Consider the following 25055-nt stretch of genomic DNA (forward strand, 5'->3'; position numbering starts at 1 on the left):
AGTATTCTTCTGCACCACTGTGCCGAAGGCATGCGGTGTAACCCAGATGACAACAATGGCTTAATGCAGCAGTGATAGACGAGGAGCATACGAACCTTTTGCAAAACGCTCAGGTATTCTTTGCTTCCTCGTGATACACGTTCTCCTCCCACCTCTTTCCCAACCCCTATAACCCACCCCCAGTCCCAGCTGAGAATCGCACTCTCCACAAGAATTAAGGCAAAATACTGAGTTTATTCAGTTGACTTGACCAATCACGCTGGATAAAAGTGCCGGTTTCATTTGCCTGATGTAAAAACGTACTTTAGGTAGGAATACTGACGTAATTACAATGTTAAAAATATGTGTACGTGTAAGAAAGATTCATGAAGGCATTTGCTATAAAACATACACAGTATGCTATTTTAATATACAAATGCTTACGAGGAAGTGTTCAGGAGAGTTACAAAAGTAGCAACATTAAGAATTTAGAAAAGTTCATTTTCCTTAAAGGTCACGTTCTCATCCTTTGGGATGTACAGAAATTATGTGGTTTAACACAGTTTTATCCACATTCAAAACACCATGTTTTAAATGTTTTAAGCATAGCATATACAGTACAAAATGTTTCCATAGGAACATAACAGAACCTGTCACTAGTGGCTTCTGTCAGATGGCTCCTGAATAAGGAGCCATTTTTGAGACACCAGTTCAGCTTATTGCTAGAAGATTCAAGTTGTTCTATTCACCCAAAATATGACGACTTTAATTTATACTAGAATCTACCCACAAAGGCTCAAGGAGTTATAATATACACCCATATATACAAGCCAACTATTCTGAGTTAAATGAAGTTCCCGTACTTAAATCAGAACCAAGAATGGTAATTTCAGGCTAACACATTATCCTTGTGGTTGGTATTTTGTAAATGGTGAGCAAAGTGCACAGTGAATGGAATCAGTCACTAGAAACGATCCTGCCATGAACCCTCAGCTCCCTTTGAGTCATACCATCTGAGAAATGAGAACCTTTAGACCTGGCAGCTACCAGGGCAGCTTCACACATCAAACCCATGGGAGCCATGTGGAGTCACATTCATGAGTCACGGGAGCCCACATGGCCAGCTAACAAATGGCACAGTTCGTTATCCAGAGCCCCAGTGTAGACTCAGCAGGACCAGCTTCCAGGAGACCAACGCTGAGTCTTGATTATTTAGAGAAAATGATAACATCAGTCAGCCATATTCTAGTGTTGGCGGACCCCGTACAAAGTTGAAATAGCCAGCCAGGGCCCCAAGGTCTATGTAGAGGGAACGCTGTCTCTTTAGCATCTCTGATTCCTCAGTGCTTCCTGTGCATGAAGAATCTGAAAAGGAAAACATTGAAAAAAATAAAATAAATGATCAGGTGACATGTTCAATAATAAATACCTGTTCCTTCCGGCTGGGGAGGGGGGGAGTGCAGGGGTGGGGGAGGCGGTACAAGGAAACTTTGGTCTTCATGAAAAAACTGTTCGAGCTATGGTTTTATTAAAAAACGATAGACTTAGAGTTGAACATTATGGGCTAGTTTTGGTAATATGACACAGACAAAAAGGTTCGAAAAAGAGTCACCGATGACAAGAAATTAGCTAGAAATTCTGGCGTATTTTCCAATGCCCCAGATGGTTCTCTTTAAATACAGTAAAGTCAGACAAGAAGACAATGAAATGCAAATAAACATTCCAGGCGTGACATCTGGGTTTGGACCTAAATGGATTAAGAATGCCACAGATTTTAATAATAAAAATAGAAACACTCTCCGTGCATGTTCAGTGTTCCTGGAATGCGTACTGACTTTCCTAAGTGGGAAAGATTCATAGCTGGCAAAGAGGTTTTAGGCAGAGGAAGACAAAAATGCAAGTTGACTTCAGACTCAGTATTTCATCTTGATGTTTCCAACCAAGGACTGATGTGGCTTTGCCGTAACCGAATTAAATAAAAGTCTGTTCAGAACCAACAGCAAAACTACCCTGCTCGATCCGTTTTTAAAAGCACATGATACTCCCTATTGCAAGAAAGCAAGTCAGAGGCAGTTCTCAAGGACTGCGGCTACCTGCATTTGCACTGAACCATGCCCTGATTTGCTGGTCGATTAGCCAATTTTTGTTTTTTTAAATGCTTTTGCTAAACTTCTTGCTTAAATTTCTCAAACAACTCTATGGCACTCGAGAAGTCACTCCAGTTTTTTGTTTCCGAGTGCTTTTGTGCACTCCATCAGAAGTCTGATGCAGACAGAAAAAGAAGGGAAGCAGGGGGGCGTCGGGCACAGGAGGGTGTCCATACCAGCAATGTTCTCTGGAAGTTCCAACTCTTTCCTGCTCAGCAGCCTCTTCCTCTCAAGGAGGGCGGAGTCCAGACTCTGACAGCGCGGCTGATCCTCTCTGGGGGGGTTCAGGGCGTCATGTTTTAACAGGTCTGCTGCCCTCGGGCGGTGATTGGGGTTCCTCTCCAAGGCGGCCTCTATCAACTCTCTCATGCTGGGACTGCAATCATCTGCAATATCTTCCAGCGGAGGCGCCTGCTTGTGGATCTAGCAGCAAACAAGCTCTCTTAAGCACCAGTGGTACGAAAATACACCCTCAACAGGAAGAGCGTTCCAGTTACCAGGACCTGGAAAGGCATTTTGCCTCCCACCGCACGCCCCGCACCATTACAGTCCTGTCTTAACCACGTTTGCCCGGAATGTCTTAAGAGCCCCCGAATTAAACGAATTCTGTGGGTTAACGATGTTCAAGGGTCACCGTGCCGTAACGGGGACGTATCTGCTCTCTCTCGATGGTAAAATGGAAGTTGCAGGGTTCGCTATGTGCCAGGCTGGCTTGGGGATCTATAATCTAACATGTCTTTTCTGAAAGTGGACAAAGAACAGACACAGCTTCTTTGGCTCGGAGATGTATGCTACTCGGACGGCGCTAAGTGGCACTGTAGGATGACACGTATAACAGAATAGCATGCAACTGACGCCCGGTGCAGATTTTAGTAAATTCCCAGCAATGCGTTCTCTGCAGGAATGGGATTCTGCTCCACACGGGAAGAACTTTCCAGTTCCGTCTCATGGGTCACCAGTTCACATCTTCCCCTCGGGTGGGCTACAGGAGGGACGGCGGCTCTCCCGAGCGGGCAGAACTCCCCCGCGCCCCCAGCCCTGGTTGACCCTCTACTTACTATGTACAGGTAGGAGGGATAGGCAGAGCGAGGGTAGCGCTTCACCCAGGGCGGGGTGCCTGTCTGCATGTGGATGAGTGTGGCCCCCAGGCTGTAGATGTCTGCTTTGGTTGAATGACCTCTGCATAGGATCACCTCTGGGCTCATATAAATCTAAAAAAGAAGCAGAAAACATCGGTCTGACTCCCTCCATTTGTCTGGGGGTCCATTTCCCTCAGCCAGTTCTGGAAGCTAGCTCCTCCAGCTTTACCGTATTTATTGCATGCTTCAGTCCTTCAGAAGGCTGTGTCACTGCTGTGTTCCCTGACGCTAGGGACAGTGACACAGACACCCTCGGGGAGCCAGCAACTTGGGCCCGAGACGTCTCTGCAGCCTAATGAAAAGCAACGCTTTTGAACATACTGAACACGCGGCAGCCAAGGACCCACCTGGGACACCCACTCGCCAAGGTTCTGGAAGGCACATACCTTGGTTTAATTTTTCTATTAAAACACCAATTCCTTGCATATTTAAATGGATACTACAAATCCACTTTTTCACTTCATGTTTGTCATTAAACTGCCGACCCTCTAATGATCTGCAGTAATAAAAGGTAGCAGAAATACCTAGGGTATTAACACCCATCACACGGGAGAGAAAAACTTAAAATAGCAGGTAACGTTGTAAAAGTGGTCCTGTCATTGATAAGAATTACTTTTTCTTCTTCTCTTTTTATTTATTTTTAAGAGAGAGAGAGAGAGAGAGAGAGAGAGAGAGAGAGAGCGCACAAGCAGGAGAGGGGCAGAGAGAGAGAGAGATTGACACACAGAATCCGAAACAGGTTCCAGGCTCTGAGCTGTCAGCACAGAGCCTGACGCAGGGCTCGAACCTACGAACCGTGAGATCATGACCTAAGTCAAAGTTGGACATTTAACCGACTGAGCCACCCAGGTGCCCCTACGTGAACTACTTCTCATTTCTACCTACGATGTAGCCGGTGACTAAATATTAAAGGTGTGACATTGTATCACTCTGTAAGTTCTATTTGGCTTCATGCTGGAAAAGTAGAGCTAGTTTCAGAAATAGTTTCTCTAAGAAGCGTTTGCTTCTAAACTTAAAAAAGAAAGAAAGCAAACACTCGTAGCCAATGATCCATATTTATGGCTGGTACAGACATAAATACAGAGTAAATATCCATATTTAGCATTAAGAAATTTTCATGCTGTCCATCATTTGAATATGGAGAAAGGGGTAAGTGTTCCTGGAATATATTTCAGAGTCAATAAGTAAAACAACTGGCTTACAAAAACTGGGGAAATTTCCCAGTTTCCCCATCCTAACCATCCTGAACAGTATCCTACAACACACTTCCTGGCCTCCCTTGCTCATTCTGTCTGTCTGTCTCACCAAACAGGCTACACTGAGCTCCCTGTTCTCAAGCATTTCCTAAAGTAAAGGCACTGCCTTTGCATCCCAACAGACTTTCTTACTAAATATCATCACAAAGCAAAACGACAGATGCAGCGGGAAGGCTTAGCTGTCGATGGAGGATGCTCGTCTCCTCCCTGCTGGCTTGCTCTCCTAGGCAAAGATCAGGCCACGTATGGCCCGTCGGCGTGGGCGACGTCAGCTCTGGAGGCTGTCAGTGGTGGATTTGGGGATGCAGCATCCCACCCACCTGGCGACCTGACCGCTGCCCGCGCCGGGCAGGTCCCCCAGAGTTCCGTGGCTCAGAGCTCCTGCTTCCTCAAGCTCTAGGAGAGCGAGAGCGGCAGGGCATGGCGTTCGAGAACTCTTCAGGCTGGCTGACGGCAAGCATGAAACACGCCCAGTGGGAACCATGGAAGGCTCTCGGAGACCTGCACCCCCTCAGGCCTGGGGCACTAGAGCAAGGGAACCTGTCGGTTGGGGGTCAAGGCTTCACCTCTCAACACGTGTATCAGAAACAGAAAGAGACTGTGCAAAGTGTGTGTGTGTGTGCATGCTCACACGCGCGATGATTAATGTGTTAACCTCTATCAAGTAAGACCAAACACAGACTCAGAAGGAAATAAGAACTTTTAAAAAAGAACCATGCTATAAAAGTTGTTCCAATTAGCTATTTGCATTCATTATTTATTCTTTCTCTCTGCCATGTAATTAAAAAACAATTGAACATATGCCAGATTAGCCGTGTTCTGAATCTGAATGCTGGGAGAGAGATCAAAGACAGGTGACCAGTGTTTGCACTTGTGAGTTACACAGCAGGGATCAGAAATCATCTCTGGCTATGCAGTAGCCAAGTAATCAAGTTCCTTTTTTTTTTGTTTTTTCTTTTTTTAACTTTTTAATGTTTATTTTTGAGAGACAGACAGACAGAGCATGAGTGGGGGAGGGGCAGAGAGAGAGGGAGACACAGAATCCAAAGCACAGGCTCCAGGCTCTGAGCTGTCAGCACAGAGCCCAATGTGGGGCTCGAACCCACAAACCATGAGGTCATCACCTGAGCTGAAGTCAGATGTTTAATCAACTGAGGCACCCAGGCACCCCGCCCCCCGACAAGTGATCAAGTTCTAATGGAAAGTAACTCTGCTCAGTTGACTTTGGCAAATGACATCTTATTGACTCTTCAAAGATGAAGAGTCTTGCTAAAAGCTTTTAATGGTGACTTTACCACCTTACTCATCAAATTTTGACTTGTGAGTACCATACACAGATAGTAAATGCAGGCTGATTTGAAGAAAGTTGATAACTCTGGACATTAAAGTCAGTTGAGCACTCTGTAAAAAGCAATTTACATTTGCTGAAAATAACTCAATCCAAATACTATTTAAGAGCAAACGCTATGCCATTATCTCACATCCAAGCACACACACTCTGTCTACTAGAGAATCCCAGAGAAGACATATCTTCCTCCAGCCATTGCAAAATGTTCAATTTGATCACACTGCCGGGAAGAGAAAGGTATTTTCTATCTATAATACCATAAATAGTTTGTTTCTCAAACCGACTCCAGGAAAAAGGGTAGAATGTCACGTATCTGAACTTCTGACTAATGCCAAAATATGCTGAAACATTTCCCAAAAAAAACATGTCGTAAGCATTAAGTCTTAATTAGATTTTGTGCTCTGGTGAAGTGTTCTTAAGATCTGGGGACTGAAACATTCTTTTAAAGAAGTTTACAGTTTTCTCTTCTAAATATTACTCTGCTCACAGACAACTTATCAAGGATCCTTTCTCAAGTATTTTCCGGAATAACTTCAGTACTATCAGCAATTTCTGCTGCTGCCCAGGAGAAGTCTTTGCTTTGAGAGAGTTACGAAAAAGCTCCCACAATCTTGGTTTAAGATGAAGTCTGCCTGCTTGTTTTTATACCGCGGTTGCGTTCAGTGCACTGCGCCTACCAGCTGGACTAACGGTTGTCATCTGATTGAACACCAAGACTGACCCGGTGATCTTAAGGTAAAGGTGCAGCCAAGGGCCCTCTCTCCATTTGCTGGGGACATTTTCAGAACCTGGGGCTGGGAGGTTCTAATAGTTAAGCACCCTACCGAGGTGGACACGAACCAGAGAGGAGGCTTCCATACCCATTTACCTTACCATTTGCATCCAACCCCATGCCCATCATAGTCTACTATGAACCAAACTGTTGCTTTTTGAAGAATTCGGGTAACTTTAAAACAGGTCCCTTCACCAAAGAGTGGGGGCTGCTGAAATACCACCAAAGGCATGGTCCCTGCTGGCCTTGTCCAGTGGTCCATCCCTGATACCTACAACAGCCTGACACAGAGCTATGCTCAACAGACGCTTGTTGTATGAATCAACTGTTCAGCCTAATCATGCGTACGTTAAATTAAATACGTTAGCTGAAAGCTCATGCATGCATCTCATTTACATCCAGAAACGGCTGTGGTTTGGTTTTGCTTTTGCTTCACCACTGACTTAATTACAGTTAGTTTGGACCTTCAAATACAATTTATTTGCGCTACAATAAATTTGAGATTCATTACAGGTTCTCTAGAATGAAAGGTAAGCCTAAAATGTGGTTGGTCCTCAATATATACTATTAGTAACTACGTCAGTTATGGCTATACTTGAACCAAGACGGTAATACAAGTTACACTGAGACTATATATATATGTTAGTTATCGTAAAAAGTGACGATATTTAGGCTCCGAAAAAAATTGGTTTAAGTACCGGATCTGTCACTTGCTGAGTAACTTTGGGCCCTTTATTTTATTTTTTTTTTATTTTATTTAAAAAAAATTTTTTTTTTCAACGTTTATTTATTTTTGGGACAGAGAGAGACAGAGCATGAACGGGGGAGGGGCAGAGAGAGAGGGAGACACAGAATCGGAAACAGGCTCCAGGCTCCGAGCCATCAGCCCAGAGCCCGACGCGGGGCTCGAACTCACGGACCGCGAGATCATGACCTGGCTGAAGTCGGACGCTTCACCGACTGCGCCACCCAGGCGCCCCTGGGCCCTTTATTTTAACCCCTCCTAGCATATTCCCTTATTGTAAAATGGGAATCCTAATAGTGTTTGCCTACGAGAACAATATTTACCAATAACGAGGTAATTTGTTACGAGGATTAAATAATGTAATTCATTTAAAATGCTAAAATTAGTACCTGGCACAGAGCAAGTGCTCACTAAATATGCTCCAGTGATAATCCTATTTGATGCAATGGTTTTTCACCCCCTTTTCAGTCCTTTCTGCAAGAACGCTAGAACATTTTTTATTTTTACTTTTTTTTTTTTTTATTTATTGTTGGGACAGAGAGAGACAGAGCATGAACGGGGGAGGGGCAGAGAGAGAGGGAGACCCAGAATCGGAAACAGGCTCCAGGCTCCGAGCCATCAGCCCAGAGCCCGACACGGGGCTCGAACTCACGGACCGCGAGATCGTGACCTGGCTGAAGTCGGACGCTTAACCGACTGCGCCACCCAGGCGCCCCTATTTTTACTCTTAAAAAGACATCGACCATCCCTGGGGGAATAGAATTACCTCTGTTCCACGGAGGTCCTTAGGAAAATAGATATCTTCAGTCATTTGAACACTTAGGCCAAAATCCACCAAAACGGCTTTTGTGGACATGAAAACAATGTTGCTAGCTATAAAAAGAAGACAATTTTTTAGTATCAAATTGTCTATATACCCATAAATAAAACAAAAACATCACCTAAAACAGTGAGTCCCAAATCAGAATAGACTAAAATGCGCTCCCTACCAGGATGATCATATTATACTCAAAAGAGCAGGATAAATCTGGGTGAGAATTTAAGTGAAAATCACTTTAGATATGCCAAGAACGCAGTTGATGTGGGCGTAAATGGTTGCACACACTAATAATGCTCAAGATACAATGGCCAAGTCATGGAAACGATTTAAGGGTACATGATGGATGAGTGGATAAAGAAAATATGATATGTGTGTATATGCAATATAATAGAACGTTACTCGGCCATAAAAAAGAATGAAATCCTGCCTTTCACAACAACATGGAAGAACCTTGAAGATCCAAGTGAAATGACTGAAATAAGTCAGACAGAGAAAGATGAAAGCTGTATGAATCCCACTAGTATGTGCAATCTCAAACAACTAAACTCATAGAAATAGACAACAGATCGTGATGGCCAGGGGCTGGGGGTTCAGGGAAATGGGTGAAGGTGGTCAAAGTGCACAAAATTGCAGTGGTAAAATGAACCAGTTTGGGGGGTAAAATATACACCGTGGGTGACTATAGTTAATAATACTGTATTATATATTTAAATGTTGCTGAGTCGATTAAAAAATTTTTTTTAGTTTTATTTTTTGAAAGAGAGAGAGAGAGCGCGCGCAAGTAGGGGAGGGGCAGAGAGAAAGGGAGACACAGAATCTGAAACAGATTCCAGGCTCAGAACTGTCAACACAGAGCCCGATGCAGGCCTCAAACCCACAAATGCAAGATCATGACCTGAGTCAAAGCTGGATGCTTAACCAGCTGAGCCACTCAGGCACCCCAAGTCAATTTTAAAAGTTCTCACCACACACACACACACACACAAATTATAACTCTGTGAGGTGTGGATGTATTAACTAATCTCATTGTGTTAATCATTTTGCAATATACACATACATCAAATCATTACATCACATACCTTAAACTTACACAATGTTATATGTTAATTAGATCTCAATAAAGCTGGAAAAATATAATGCTTACGAGCTTGGCTTTCAAATTCTAAGATATAAGCATATGATTATCATGCCACTTTCCTAAAATGAAAAAGTAAAATACCCATTTTTTGTTCAAGTAATAGTTTCACTAGTGCGATTTAGCATTAAATATTAAGGGTTTACAGTGGGTCTCTGTGTTGTATTTCCCACCATCTCTTACCCCTAGAAAGCAGTCAGCGAAGGCCTGTTTAACGAATTATTGGCAAAATGGTGTTCAAAATTAAAAAGCCATTTGTTTCCCAAAAACGACTGGACTCTGTGTGTGTTTAAAGTAAATTACTATTTTTGAAAGCCTTATTAACAAGGGCATAGCCAGGACTCAACAGATGTGTGGCTCTAATCTTCCACAACTGGATAATCCTCCTTCCTTATGACTTTGAAAGCTTTAGTGACCCTATTGGGTTCTAAAACATGTTTCAGGAGCGCAGGGGAGGACAGTGAAAAGTGCTCCAGGGCAGCTGTCCTCCCCTTCACTGAGGATCTTTGGATTAAAGATAGGAGGAGTCCATTTGCCTCCTATCTAAGAGCCTAAAAGGTTCACATGCAAAGGTTACTCACGTTTAATATCATGATGAATCACTTTCTTTGAGTGCAGAAAATCAAGTCCCTTGAGAACATGCTTTGTCACCCAAATAATTTCAAATTCTCTCATTGGTCCACAGCTCTCCAGTTTCTCTAGGACAGACCCTCCCTCGCCTGCTTCCATGAAGAGGTGCACGGTTTCACCCCATAGGACTGCGCCATATAACTCGGCAATGTTCTCATGCCGGAAGCAAGCCTGGATTTCCACATCGGATGGCTTAAATTGATCTACTGGGATCTAGAACACAGAAATACTAGTAAGATGCTAACCAACCCAGGACAGTGAAAAAATATCTATAATAGAGGTCAACCCACAAACCAGAAGGCAAATAAATGCCCCCAAGGATCCCTCAAGGATCTGCATGAAATTATACTGCCAAGTTCAAATAATGTTGACTTCAAACCTGCATTTACATTATGTCCGCTTTAGGTGATGGCCGGGGCCTGGGGGCTTGGGGAAATAGGTGAAGGTGGTCAAAGCGTACAAACTTGTACAATTCACAAGAAGAAAATAACAAAATATAAAGTATTATTTTCATTTAAAATGTAGCAATCCAACCAAAGAATTATCCATGATTGAATCGAAAGGGTGATAATTTCCCATCCATTTTACATACACTTTCTACGGCACCTAGATTTTTAGGCTCTAGCATCAATATTTCAACTTGTCACGAAATAATATGATGTCTTTGGATCCACAGCTCATGCTCTAGCACTGGCCATCTATTCTATGGAAAATCAAAGTTACTAATAAAGAAAAAAGTAGATCTTTCAGTGCAGATGGAAATGGAATGTCTCCAAAATCTAGTGTTAGACAAAGAAAGCAAAATGCAAAAGTACGTATTTTATGCTCCCACTTGTAAAAAACTTTTAAGCTATACATACACATGTCCACAGACATTTGGAAAGACACAGAACTCATTAACAGTAGCTGCCTCAGCCAAAGGGGTCTCATTCTTCAATCTACATTCTTTTGAATCTGCTAGGGGTTGTTAATCACCCTGTATGTTCTTAAGACAAAAAAATACAGCTTAAAAATTGAATGTCAGTACTCTGAGAACAACAAAGGTATTTTTTCATGCCTTTTCTGACAAAACTGTACAACAGGGCACTTTGGTTCTAAGCTCTTTCTAAAATGTCCCCAGATTCTTTTAAGACAACTGAGACACATCTCCTCTAAATGCAACCTTCAAATGGCTTGTGATAATACCTCCGTTTTTCCTTTTGATAACAGATACTCTAGCAAATCTCTTTGAAGGAATAAATGAGGCCAGTATATTGGTGAGCTTTTAATTACAATAACATAGACTAAGGCCATAGTCAACAAATCAAAAGTGACTTCAATTTATTGCACTTCTAAAAACCTTTGAAAGTAAAACAGACATACAAAAAAGCACAAAACTGGTTAACTAGCAAATTCAACGAATTTTCAGCATGTAACTACCACCTGGATCAAGAAGCAAAACTCTACCAGCACCCCAGGAACCCCTTCCTGACCTCCGCCAGTCACTGCCTCCCAAGGGCACCCACTATCCTGACTTCCAGCAGCATGGATCTATTTAGCCTATTTTGGGCCTTTATAGAAGTGGAATCTCACAGAGCAGATTGCTGTCTGGCTGTTTTGGCTTAACATGTCTTTATGAGTTTCATCTACGTTACTACAGGTGTAAATCATGTGTTCTCTTCACTGTACAGCATCCCATTGTATAAAGAGACCATGCTGCAACATCTAGAAACTTTCCAGTTTGGGACTATTACAAATAGTGCTCTGATGAACATTCTAGTACACAGCTTTTGGTGACCACGTGTACATGCCTATGGGGTGTGTACCTATAGGAGCAGAATTGCTGGGTCATGGGGTGTGTATACGTGCCCAGCTTAGGCAGGTACATGTCCAAAGCAGGGGTACCTCAGCAATGACCGTTTAATAACAAGTGATGGCATCTTTACAAGAATTGGCCTATTTAAGTTCACCCCTTTATTATTTTTTATTTTCTTTTAAGTTACTATTTATTTTTGAGAGAGAGAGAGAGAGAAGGAGGGAGGTAGGGGGAGGGAGAGAGAAAGAGAGACAGGGCATTAATGGGAGGTACAGAATGAGAGGGAGACACAGAATCTGAAGCAGGCTCCAGGCTCTGAGCTGTCAGCACAGAGCCCAATGCAGGGCTCGAACTGATGAACTATGAGATCACGACCTGAGCCCAAGTCAGACACTTAACTGACTGAGCCACCCAGGGGCCCCTAAATTCAGCCCTTTAATCTACAGTCTTGAGAAGCCTGGCAGCTTGCCCAGCTTCTGCTTCCCTACCTGGCCCCTTCCCCAGTGGGTGGGATTAAAGGAGCAGCACAGAGATTTGCTCCTGCAGGATAGCTCCCCTCCACTCCACCCTACCACAAGAGGGATGATGATATCCAAGCCGGGTACAGAAGCCAGCGGCATTTTCTTTTTTATCAAGGCAAACTAGAGTAAAACCAACTATGCACTTAAGCAGAGTTAGGGGCTGAACAGCCACAGGCAGCAAGCAAATCCAAAAGGGGAAAAAAAAAAAAAAAAAGAGACAGCAAAAGGAAAAGAGGATGAAAAAGAGAAAGAGAAAGACGAAGAAAGAGAAAAAGAGAAAAGGTGCCTTTGGACAGGGCACCCTTACATGAGATCCAGTCAAATGGTAACAACTTCTGAGTAATGCAAACGAGTAAGACCCACAATACCGAACATAGGAACATACGAATAGTAAGTACTATTTTTATCTCCATTTTACAGGATGTCTGGTTATAAAGTACATACCAATTTACAGGCCATTCTTTTCTTAGTCTTTATATCTTGTGCTAAGTATACTTTTCCAAACGCCCCCCGAGGTATGAAATCAGAGCCAATATTCCTGTAAGTCAGCTTCCAAGGGATGAGGAGAACATCAGAGTCTATTTGATAGCGTCCATTTTGGGGAGTGATTACCTACAACAACAACAAAAAAAGGTGGGAGGGTGAGAACTTCAGCAAACTCCTTTTCTAAGACACACCCTTCAGACTGGTTACTTTAGATTGCATTCCTCCACGCCATGTTTGAAATTAATGTCACTGTTGTGTAATCCTAACAGTGTACAGAGACTATATTTAGAGCTGCAGCAAGACAGAGAAAGCATGTAACAGAAACACATCCCTGGTTGGACCTGATCGTATTTCCACCTACTGGTGAGTAATTAATTGTCAAACAAAACTTTAAAAATTATTTATCGAAGGGAGCATGACTACAGCGACCAAAAGGCTGAAAATAAAGATTGCATAAATATAAGCTGTGACTGCAAGTTGACTTGCTTCCAATTAAAATGTGCTAACCTGTTAGTCTGCATAGCTATTACTCACACATGACGCATACAGAGAGAGCGTGGAAATCAACTGGTGATCGTGGAGGATTCTGGAAAATAATGTGGTATGCCAGGGCTATGAGTTGACAGTGCTGCGTAAATAAAGTAAGGGCAGAATTATCCCTCATCTACTCGCCCACTGAATAATTTACTGAGCGCAGATTGTGTGCTGGCCACTGTGTTCGGTGGTGAGGAGGCAGCTATGAGACCCTTAACCCCCAAGAGCTCCCGAGCAGGCAAACACACTGGGAGGTTTCAAAACCAATCGATTCAAATATTAAAAGAGATGAATCCCGGGGCACCTGGGTGGCTCAGCTGGTTAATGGTCCAACTCTTGATTTCAGCTCTGGTCGTGATCTCAGTTCATGGGTTCGAGCCCCGTGTCAGGCTCTGAGCTGACAGTGTAGAGCTTGCTTGGGATTTTCTCTCTCTCTCTGCCCCTCCCTAACTTGCACTCTCTTTCTCAAAATAAATAAACTTAAAAAAATAAATAAAAGAATTGCATCCTGGTAGCAGTGTGGACTGCAAGGGTATGTGCTTTTGTCAAAACTCAACAAAACGGACAATTAAGGTCTCTGTATTTTGCTGCACATCAAGAATATCTCAATTGTAAGAGAGCAAAAAATTACAAGGGGAAATAATTATAATTATAATGAAAACAAAGTAATAAGATAGTCCACGGGAATTATGACCTGGAGCACATGCCTAAAACAGGTTTAAAATATTCTTTCAAGGGATAAATGGTCTCAAAAATACAAATTTTTCCTCACTGCAATTAGCAGTATTAGGACTTCAGTTTAGGAATTCAGGAACTATGAAACTGTCATGACATTAAGTTATTTCAAGTGCAGAAGAGGCCAAAGGGGAATGTGGACCACATGGGAAAAGAATGAACACCTGATTCATGTGCAGATGCGTGGGCCTGTCCTAAGGTCACTGCCGCGGGAATAGTTCTAATAATCCCAGGGTTATTCATTGCGTCTCCATTACCGCCTATCTTAGCTGCACCCCCCCCACCAACAGATGCGTGTGCTATTAGTCAGGCAGCGAAGCAGAGGACAGCTCCAATACTAAGAAGTGTGAAGTCACTAAATTTAAAATGAAATATTTCCTGAGCACTCCCCGGAGCCAGCTCCTGCACGGAGCCCCAGCAGGAAATCGAATAAGAATACTTACGACAGCCCATAGACTTGCCTCGTTTGAAATATGACCTCCTTTCGAGAAGTGTCTCACCTCCAGTGACTGGAGGCCTCTTTTTACAGCACGCTAAGAACGTGATAAATTTAGTCCCTTTCCACATTTAGACAGAACCATACCCACGGCACTCCACTGCACATGCTTATTGCTTCTTTCTTGTTATTAAATATTTACATATCCCACGTCACCTAGACTCCAGTTATCCACTTCAGGGTATCATTCGCCTTCACAGAAGTTTTACTTCTGTCCAACTTTGTTATAACCCAACCTGATCCAAGGGATAAAGGAGAATAACAGCAGCCGTATGTTGGGTGATTAATTAAAAAAAAATTTTTTTAAGTTTATTTTTGAGAGAGAGAGAGAGAGAGAGAGAGAGAGAGAGAGACGGAATCCAAAGCAGGCTCCAGGTGCCGAGCTATCAGCACAGAGCCTGACAGGGGGCTCGAACTCACAGACCACGAGATCATGACCTGAGCTGAAGTTGAATGCTCAACCGACGGAGCCACCCAGGTACCCCTGTTGGGAGCTAATTACAAACCAGGCTCTGTCCTGCGGCCTCATCAAAGGCTCACAACGATCCTGTGAGGTAAGTACTATTTTTATCTCCATTTTACAGATGAGGAAACCTGTTTCAAGAGGTTAAGTAACTCACTAGGCAATGGCAGAGTCAGGATTCGAACTCAGGTCTGTCTGACCCCAAAGCCACAGCTCTTGCGTGCCTCTGATCTTCTAGAAGACTGGAATTAAAGCTAAGCCATGATCAAAAGCCAGTTATTAAAAGTCTGCACTCACAAGTCACTGAGCACTTAGCCTTCGCCTCTTTAGAGGGAATACCGCCGAGTTCCTCCGGCCCGATTTTGCAATCTTGCATGTTCTGGGGACCCTCCTCCGAGGGCCGGTTCTCCTTTGATGATAAACCCCAAAACACACAGTGTGATACGCAAGCACCAACTAGTCTGTAGTTCTGCAAAGTCCCTGGTTCTTCCCCTGGCCTAGACCTTCCCTTATTTGGGTTTGCAATGTGTTTTTTTTTTCCCTTCTTCTTCTTTTAGGGTCCCTGCAAGATAATCTTCTGGAAGTCCACGCTGCTCATCTTTTGCCAGTTCTTCAGCTTACCAAAGCCACCATTAAGCACAGACATATAAGCACACTTTGGATCTCCTCCAGATCAGTGACGCTCAACAATACTGGGCCCAGCAGCAGGACTTGAGAAAAACTCTTAGGTATTTTAAGAAGAATAAACTCCGTAGGGAGCCTGTGTTTATGGCTGCTACAAAACAAATACAACTTAGAAGAGGCATATTATGGGGAACACAGGCAAAGCTGGCTCTTTTCCACTCTGCTGATCACACAACAAAGGGACTGCCACATTCAAGTTCTGGGCTGTAAGACAGGCACTGACCCAGGCTTGAGTTCAGAAGGTGCTGCCCAGGTGACAACGACAGTTAATGATCCAGTGAGTGACAAGTAGCAGACACAATGAGAAGTGTTTGGGACAGAGGAGAGAAGATGTGGGGAACATTAAAGTTTCAAAATACTGGAAAGACTGGGGCACCTGGGTGATTCAGTCGGTTAAGCAACCGACTTTGGCTCAGGTCGTGATCTCACAGTTCGTGAGTTCGAGCCCCATGTCAGGCTCTGCGCCACGGAGCCTGGAGTCTGTTTCGGATTCTGTGTCTTCCTCCCCCTCTCTGCCCCTCCCCGGCTCATGTTCTGTCACTCTCTCTCTCAAAAATAAATAAACGTTAAAAAAATAAATAAATAAAATATAGGAAAGACTGTCCTAAGGAAGGAGAGTAACAGCTGTGGACAACAATGGCCATGACAACAGCTGGCATCCTTTCAACACTCACAATACATAAACAGCTCACGTGCCTTCATTATTTGTTCCACACGACACCCCCACAGAGTAAGTGTTACGATGCTGCCCATTTTACAGATGAGTCAACTGAGCCATCGAGGGGTGTAATGACTAGCCCCAAATCACAGAGCTAAAGCCAGAGCTGAAATACACACCCAGGCACTTTCATTCATGGGCCTGCACCCTCACACTACCCAACATATACACCTTTTTATGGCTGAAAAGTAGGACTAGGGCTAAGGGGACTCAGAGACAGATTTTAGTTCTCTAGAAGGAAGGACTTTCCTACAGTCGGAATGGGCTAAGTATGAAACCTAATGCCCCAGCATGCGATCAACTCTTCGTCACGGGACATTTTCAGGCACAGACCAAAATGTTCCAACAATTATTGGATAGACCGGGGTGATTCCAGCATCAGACAAAGGGCTTGACTCAAGTATCTTTAAGGGTTTTTTCAGGCCTGAGAAGCCATGAGCGAGCCCTCTGGGGCCCTGCAGCGCCCATACAATCACCAATGAGTCTGGTGTTGGCAACCCATTTTCGGTTATTCATCCCCCACTCCAGTTATGAATTGGTCTGGAGTGTAAACAACTCACAGCACTGTCATACAAAGCAATGCCCAGGTTAGTCTACAAAAGCTTCTTCTCCAGGTCCCGCTGGACGTGGGTGGAATCTTTATGAATATTATTTTTAGAAAAATAGCACGCACTTGCATACGCGTGCAGGCCAATTAGATGCCTAGGCTGGGGGATATTTTTGCAATTCCTGGTCCTCCGCCCAGTCTCATTAACTCCACGGGCTTTATTGTTGTTGGTTGCCAGAAACACACCACGTCTCCATGCCTCTGGGCTTTCGTATGTGCCATTCCCTACACCTCGAACACTCTCCTCCTCTCTCCATCCCCTTTTATCTGGAGGACTCCAACTCGAGAGCTCAGGCACCAATTCCTTGTAGAAGCCTGTCTGGCATTGTCTCTTCCCCCTCCCCACCCTCACGGCTATGTAAAGTCAAGGCGTCCCGTCTGAGCAGCCCCACTGCAATCAAGGTGTAGTTGTACTGGGAAGTAGCACACTGCATTCATTGTAATTGCCTGTTTACTTTTCTCCCACATTCACCAGACAGTAAGCTACCCGAGAGCACAGATTCTTCCATACTGGATCTATAGCACCTGGAAAAGTACCTGATACGCTGTAGATATTTGACCTACGTCTAGCGAATGAATGGATGAATATTGGAAAGGAAAGCATTTGGTCCATGTGTAGATGCACTTCATAGATCAATTTGACTTCGGAATCTATCCGGCTGTTAGATAATTAGCTATCGTTTTTTAAAGCAAAGAGACAGCAGCAAATGAAGCCCCGAGTGGAAAAGCTTTGATAAGGGTATTAGGAGGAGGGCCACAGGAAGACAAAGGTCTTACCCAGGGGATGGTTCCCAGGGGAGCACCACATGAGGATGAATGGGAGTCAAAAGCCAGCTGTGCCTCTTTCCTCATCTTGTCTCCGACTGCCAAAGACCAAGCACTGCAAATCACGATTCCTAAGCCATTATTTATAAAGCACAGGCCTGGCATAGGTTACTAGCAGTCACGGGAGGTATCCGATTCTGAAGCTTAGTGACAGAAAAGTCAACCACAGTCCCGAGAGCCACCGACCACTGGGCTGATTTGCCCAGGGAGGCCTGGTCTACATTCCTGTGGATTTTAAGGTTCTTCTGTTATTCTACTCCAGTTTTAAATCTCCTTGCTTTATGTTCTTGATCATTTTTAAATTGAAAAGCTTTCTAAAGTCTTAAAGGTCCCTGCTTTTATCATCTGTCCTATTCTTAAATTTTCTCCTGAATAAGCATCCGTTCATTTATAGAGCACGGGCCCCATGGCAGGGACTGGCAACATACTATTCTCAGCCTTTGCTGATAAAATTGCTACTTCCTTTTAATGTCTTTGTTTCTCCCCTTTTCTGCATTGGCTCCCCCCCCCACCCCCACTCAAACCCTTCCAGAAGCTATTTCTTTGTATTCTTTATAATTTTCCTCAATTCCTTTCTGTACACCCCCAATGAACTTCTATGGCCCATCTCTCATCAATCTGATGGACCGGAGGAAATGTTCCTAAGTCTCTACATATTTATAAGCAAAAGAATTTTGTGTATTCTGCGTGTGTTCCTTTAAAATACCCATCTTAACATATGCATAGATTAAAAAAACATACAATTATTTCTCATTATAGGTACTTTTTAACCAGAACTCTCCACCTATATTTTAGTTACGAAAACACGTAGTGCTCCTAGCTGAGGATTACCTCCATGTAGAAGAAGAACTAATATTATCAAGGTAAAGTACTTCGTCAACTGTTACCTACAACTTGGAACCAAAGCAAGTCACGCAAGGATGCAAAACGTAACCTTGCTCCAAACTGAGCTAGAGCTGAACACGACTGGTTTCTAACAAAACAGTATACTACAAAGCTGACCTAAATTACTGTGTTGTTTTTTAATTGAATGCAGTACACGAAACAAAAAAAAAAAAAAGAAAGAAAGAAAGAAAGAAAGCAAAACCCAACAACGAAATAATTAAGTACTTTGTCCAGACTCTAATCATTCAACACTGACCTTCCCCCGACATTATCCATTTTGCCACACAGATGCACCAAAGGAAAAGGAGTTACTTTCATCAATATACACATTTTGCACGTTATTACCTCCTCCTTTGCCAATTGTTCTTTTTAAAAAATTCAGTGACTTTTACCCAGCACCTACATTCACCTCTGACCCACTAAGACTGCCAGAATCCCAGACCCACCCAAACACATCATCTGATCAACTTCTGTGACAAAGTACTGTCACAACATTTTGGATTATTTGCATACCTGGTATGACTAAGGAGGTATTTCATTTGTCATTCATACTTTGCCAATTAAAGAGAGTGAATCTGTGGATAGCTATTTATGGCCTGCAAACTACATTTCTGCAAGAACTCAAGTTAGCCAGTATTAACATCGGGACATTCCCAAGATGTGATAAGAGACGAGCAAAAAATTCAGCTTTCAAAAATAATTAATTAAAGTCTGCATCCCCCTCTCAGATGAAGGATTCTCATTAAGGCTTTTTCTTCTGCCTAACTAACGAATGAACTTGTTAATGAATTGTTAGGTTAAAAGACATTCTTCTTAATGGCCTGTTTGTACAACGGACAGATGGAAAAGGTTCTTTAAGTGGAACTCCTAATGAAGACCTTTCCTGCATCTTTAACACAGAGGTGATTCTCACGGACACCACATTTTTAAAAGTCATACCTGGCAGCCAGTCTAAGCCTGGTTCAAATGCCCCTCTGCATTAAGTGAAGCTGCCGTAGCAAAGCTGAACCCACAGCACTCAACGATCGGGAAAAAACATACCATATTTAATAAAATTCCAGATTCCTGTGGTCGGTGTCCGTAAAAACGCTTTGCCGTGTTGGATATATGGTTTGCAAAGGCAAGCAAATCCTCCACGGTGCCATATCTGACGGAGGACAACCAAGGCACCTCCTGGCCACTGAGCAGCAGAGATTCTGTACGCTCCTCGTTTTGATTACTGTCTTGACACATGGTCATCAGACTAGGCTCATAAACCGCTGGCTCTTCACTCGTGTAAAGATTTTCCATAATGTCTATGACATCGGACACGTTCAAGTGTTTAATTAATAAATCGATCTCTTCTTTATCGTCACTTCCAGTGCTCATGTACTCCATCACTGTTGCGCTTTTTAGAGAGTCTGCAAAAGAAAACAGGAACGCTTAGCGACGGTGTTTGTATTTGCGATTAAGATCAATGGGAAACTGACATAAAAGGATTGGGAACAGGCTTCCATGCGCCTGTTGGTGAAAGGAGGGCTCTGGGTCAACAGTGTAAATTCAAGTTGACAGTGAAGAAAGGGACCTTAGATAACCTTTAGTCCAGCTGTTCACTTTACAGAGGGGAAACCTGAGATCCAGAGAGCTTACTCCTTACTCACTCACTCACTCACTCACTGAACTGGTGGCATCAGCTACAGCCACTGAAAACAAACCTTCAGGAAATACCAAGGCTCCTGGCCCTTGACAGCTTCCAACCCTACCATTCCCCCAAGAGACCAACCCTCCCCGCACAGATCTCTGTGGCTTCCCAGCCTTGGGTGACTTTAAAGAAAAAGAACAATTTTATCAAATTCAGGAGCTCACTTGGCAAATACAATTCAGGCCTTGGAACCAAAAACATGTAAAACGGATTCTAATGTGAGTAAGCAGGTGGTGATTGGTCAAGTTTCAGGAATAATTCTGATGCAAATGAGTTAAACACCTCCTGTAGACTGGGGACCACAAGCTTCAAATCCTACCAGCCAGGAGTGTGAAAGAGGGGAAGATTTCTTTTAGCCTGTGAAATCAGCCGTCCCCTCTTGAGACCAGAATTCCTTAACAGCACAAAGCGTGTATCTCAATGGCCCAAGAAAGCTAATCTAATACTTAGATTGATCACCCTCTAGAAGTTGTGGTGTTATGGAGAGGCCTACAAAGCCGAATCAGTCCTAAGCAAGACACGTGTAAGGCCAGCTAATTACATACCTGCTAATATTGTATTTCAGTTCTTATATGCAAATCGGGGCTACACCGCGGGATCCATAAATGAGAAAAAGAAGGTAAAGCAAAGGTAAAAAAAAAAAAAAAAAAAAAAAAAGAGGCTGTTCCTCAGGATTTTAGAACAACTCCGTTCTAGCCAGAGGATTAAAGATAAAAAGATTTACTTAAGACATCTAAGAGAATTCAGAGGCATGAATGTCTCCCTGACCTATGGTGCTCCTGAAGGCAGAGCCTCTCTGAAAGATGTTTCTGGTTCTTTTCTTTTTTAATATTTTTTTAGGCTTATTTATTTTGAGAAAGAGAGAAAGAGAGCACAAATAGGGGAGGTGCAGCGAGAGAAGGAGTAAGAATTCCAAGCAGGCTCCTGACTGTCAGCGCAGAGCCAGATGCTGGGCTCGAACCCATGAACTATGAGATCACGAGACCATGACCTGGGCCCAAATCAAGAGTCAGACACAACTGACTCAGCCACCCAGGCACCCCCATGTTTCTGGTTCTTAAAAGCACAACCGTTTAACACCTCCAACACTCCATGCTAAAGCCACGGGCCTCCACCTAACTGGAGCTCAAGTACAAAGCTCCAGGAAATGTTCTACCTCGGGGACCCACCTGCAACACAGGAACCCACCGCTGGCCTCGGAGTGAACTTCATTTGAGAAAAGAACCAGGCAATCTGGTGTCGCTAGTCACTTACTCCGTGACCATTTTCTGCTGCGCAAGTTGTGTCGGCAGAGAGCAATCCCACACCCTGCAGTCTGATGCTCCACTTGGCTCAGACTGCTGGGGATGGGCTCCCAGCGCCTCCTTCACTGCCTCCCGACCTTGGGCAAGCACTCTGCACCTCTACTTCCCCTATCTGCAAAATGGAAGCATAACAGCACCTACCTCATAGGGCGGTTGTGAGGTTTAAAGAAGTTCAGGTGTGCAAGGTATCTGCTGCATGGTTAATAAGCTCTGTCATCTGTGGTTGCTGGTCCCTGCATAAAAGAAGTACTGAGTCAGACTCCTGGCTTTGCAGATACGCTTAGGCCTTTCTTATCTGCAAATGGGATGTGGCTACCAATCCCCGGGGCTTCTTCACTTTTTTTTTTTTTAATGCTTATTTATTTTGAGAGAGAGAGAGAGAGCTTGAGACGGAGAGACAAAGTGCCAGTGGGGGAGGTGAAGAGAAGAGAGCGAGACACAGAATCCGAAGCAGGCTCCAGGCTTTGAGCTGTCAGCACAGAGCCCGACGCGGGGCTCGAACCCACGGATCTCGAGATCATGACCCGAGCGGTCAAAGTCCGGCGCTCAACCGACTGAGCCACCCAGGCGCCCCCAGGGTTAGGTTCTAAAGGCTGTATCTAGAATAAGAGACAAAATGAAAAAAAAAAGGTAGAAACCTCTGAAATGCTTTGATAGCTGTTACCACCACAGTTATATCTAGAGAGCTCCTCTCAGAGACCTCCCTGTGTCTTTGAGAGAGACTGTGATGCAGGCTCTTGGAGTCTTGAGTTATGAAAGGAATTTCTTAGGTTAATGGAGGAACATTCGCCTTGAATTTCGTTGGGCCATTCGGTTGCAGTTTCTGCCCGTAGAATTTACTGAGAAAAGGAAGTTAAAGCAAAACCAGCCTGACTGAGGACCCCCGCTGGCTTGAAAAGTTCCAAGGCTCCTGGACTTAGCAAATGGCTGACTGGAGAGAAAATAAAGTTCCTAGTAGCAACGTGACTCAGGAAAGAAAGAGAAAAAAAAGTCCACGCAGTTTACAAGTCAGATGATCCAGAGAGGAAAGACAGGTTTTGATTTTTACACTGTGCAGAAAGTCTCAAGCATTCATACCCGAAGCCTAGGAGGTTTCAGTGCACACACTCCTAAGTTTCCTGATGAGGGAGGGGGGAAGGAAGAGAGGAGGAGCAGAGGAGAGGGAGAGGGGGAAGGAGAGAGGGAGGGCAGGGGAGGCGGAGGAGTGCAGGACACTGAAGCCAGGCCTAATTCCTTAGCAACACAGCCTCCTGCCACGCAAATCAGTGCACCCCAGCAACCCCAGGACCCGGCAGCCTGCTAAAGGCCCCTGCTAAAGCCTCAGCACTTTCAGGCCTTAATTAAGCAGACAACACGCTTAATGATTTCAGAGTTCTACAGATGACTACCCATGTAGAAAAAGCGTGGCTTGTGAAGCTGTTCTATTTCACCAATAAAGACTCTCCCCCACAGAGGTTACTAAAAAAAATCCTCATGACGCCCCCACTTGTCAACGGAGTGGACAAACACAACAATCTTAGATATGGAGAAATGGGCAGATACAGCCCAAATTATTTGCTTTGAATTATTTCAGAAATCAGCAAGAGGAAATCCTACCCTAAGCATTAACATTACCCTCTTGGCTACTTCTATTTGTGTAAACAAAAGTTGAGAAATCCCTAGCAAGTGTGAATGAAAAATGGCCAAGGTTATCGGCATATGCCTCTGCCTAACAAAGGATAATTACGCCTTGTGTTACCTCCCACTCGAAAGATTTTTCTGCCAGTTTTCGGTACATTGCCCCTCGGGGCCCACCTCTTATTATATCTATCTTCTCCAAAAGCCCCAGAATTACACATTCTAGCTGTAGACGAGCACAGCCAATCTGCTTCCAAACCTCTAGATACCTCAACTATCCAGTTTGCCTTATAAGAAAGAAAAAGTCCTCAAGGGCCATCTGCCGGAAGTAAGGCATACAAACCTCAATCCATCAGAGTTGGGATCAGATTATATTCCACTTGGCAAATACGTGAGACTCAGGCTACAGACGCCTAATGCAACTGTAGTAGTGTTTCTTTCCCTGTTTTTATTAGGAGCACTTCTTAATTCTGTGCCAAAATCTCTTCCCGAAAGTGAAATAGACGTTTCTCTTAAAGACACCTCCTGGCCTTCCTTGTCAACTTTTGGGACAATCCCTATGCACGCCTTTCTTTCTAAGCGTCGTTCTCCGCCCAGACACAGAAGAATTTCGGAGCTCTGATATCGCATGACCAGCGGGAAACATCCGTGAAATAACTTTTTCCTTAACACTCTCTCTTAGACCAAAAGCCCAGCATTCACGTTCTGCTACAACGACCCTTTAATCGCAGAAGAGCGTCCGGGTTACATAAGCAAGAAATTAAGTTTCAGCTATTCAAAAAGTTCTCTGCTCCGCCAACCGCCAACCCCGTCTCCCCTCCTCCTATTCTCCAAAGCCCGGGAAGCCTACCAGGACTTGTAAATGATAAAAGCCCCCACGATTTGGGCGGGCGGCTGCCGGGTCTCCAGCCTCCGAAGCGCACTCGCCGGGGTCGGCGGGGAGAGTGCGGCCGGCCGGGCGGCGTACGCAGCGGGAGGCGCGGTGACAGCGGGTCTCTGCGTCCCCGCGCACTGCTCGGACCTAACCGGCTCGCGCGCTAGGGATCCGGGAAGGAGGAGGAAGGGGGAGGAGTCGGAGTCTGCACCCCGTGAGACCCTTGCGCAAGGTGCTTTCCAGCTGTGCCGGCTGCAGCCGGGACGCGCGCGAACCGCGGAAGCGCAGCAGCGCGGGCGGCGGCCACGCCCCCACCTCCCAGAGCCCCGCAGTTTGCCCCTCAGTCGGAGGTGGGGGGGGGGGGGGGGCGCGCCACCAGGAGGGCTGCGACCACAAAGACCCCCCCCCCGGAAGCTCCCGAATGCAGGGTTACCTGGCGGACGGAGCGCTGCAGCCGCGGCCCCACGACGGCTCGGTGCGCCGCTGGTGGCCGGCCCACCGGAGTCGGGCGCGCAGGGGCAGCGAGATCCGGCGGCAGCAGACGCCGGAGCCAGGGCGATCGGCCCCAGAGCGTGGCGCGTCGTCCGTACCGGAGCGTACTAGTGAGCGCGGGGCCGCCAGCTCAGGCCGCACGTCCTGGCCGCCCTCGTCGGCCCCTGACTCACGGCGTCTGAGCCGGCGGAGGGGCGGTGCAGCGGACGCCAGCCGCCGCCTCCCCGCCTTTTCCATTTCCCCTTTCACTCCGTAAACAGAAAGAGACTGCCGCGTTGCGGGGAAGCCGGAGCCCCCGCTCTGGGAAATTCCGTCCCCCCCTCCCCACCGCCCCGTTTGTCCTCGGGGCGCCCGGGCGGAGCGGAAG

General features: G+C 44.9%; 1 protein-coding gene across 4 annotated transcripts; it reads right to left on the reverse strand.

Annotated features, from left to right (window-relative positions):
• Positions 1–374: 374 nt before the first annotated feature.
• Positions 375–25009, reverse strand: MAP3K8 (mitogen-activated protein kinase kinase kinase 8). Of its 4 annotated transcripts, none has more exons than XM_047867468.1 (9): positions 24630–25008; positions 21847–21938; positions 19762–20120; positions 12732–12899; positions 9923–10184; positions 8153–8259; positions 3185–3337; positions 2303–2549; positions 375–1344 (listed from the first exon to the last, which is right to left on the reverse strand). In XM_047867468.1, the coding sequence occupies exons 3-9, from the start codon at positions 20095–20097 to the stop codon at positions 1214–1216; spliced, it is 1404 nt and encodes a 467-aa protein (XP_047723424.1). In that variant the 5' UTR covers positions 20098–20120; positions 21847–21938; positions 24630–25008; the 3' UTR covers positions 375–1213. The 4 variants fall into 4 exon arrangements, with proteins under 4 accessions (XP_047723424.1, XP_047723425.1, XP_047723427.1 ...); XM_047867469.1 differs by lacking the exon at positions 24630–25008 and adding an exon at positions 24173–24374; XM_047867471.1 differs by lacking the exon at positions 21847–21938 and having other exon boundaries at positions 24630–25009.
• Between the last annotated feature and the right edge of the window lie 46 nt (positions 25010–25055).

This window comes from Prionailurus viverrinus, chromosome B4, assembly GCF_022837055.1.
Source record: "Prionailurus viverrinus isolate Anna chromosome B4, UM_Priviv_1.0, whole genome shotgun sequence".
NCBI classification, from domain to species: domain Eukaryota; kingdom Metazoa; phylum Chordata; class Mammalia; order Carnivora; family Felidae; genus Prionailurus; species Prionailurus viverrinus.

Excerpts from the sequence above, each read along its gene's own strand:
- MAP3K8 (XM_047867471.1), bottom strand. The coding sequence starts at position 20,097 with ATGGAGTACATGAGCACTGGAAGTGACGATAAAGAAGAGATCGATTTA. Across the intron at positions 10,185-12,731 it reads AAAGAATGGCCTGTAAATTG|ATCCCAGTAGATCAATTTAA; the intron begins GTATGTACTTTA and ends TCTGTGTTCTAG. Across the intron at positions 8,260-9,922 it reads GATTCATCATGATATTAAAC|CTAGCAACATTGTTTTCATG; the intron begins GTGAGTAACCTT and ends TTCTTTTTATAG.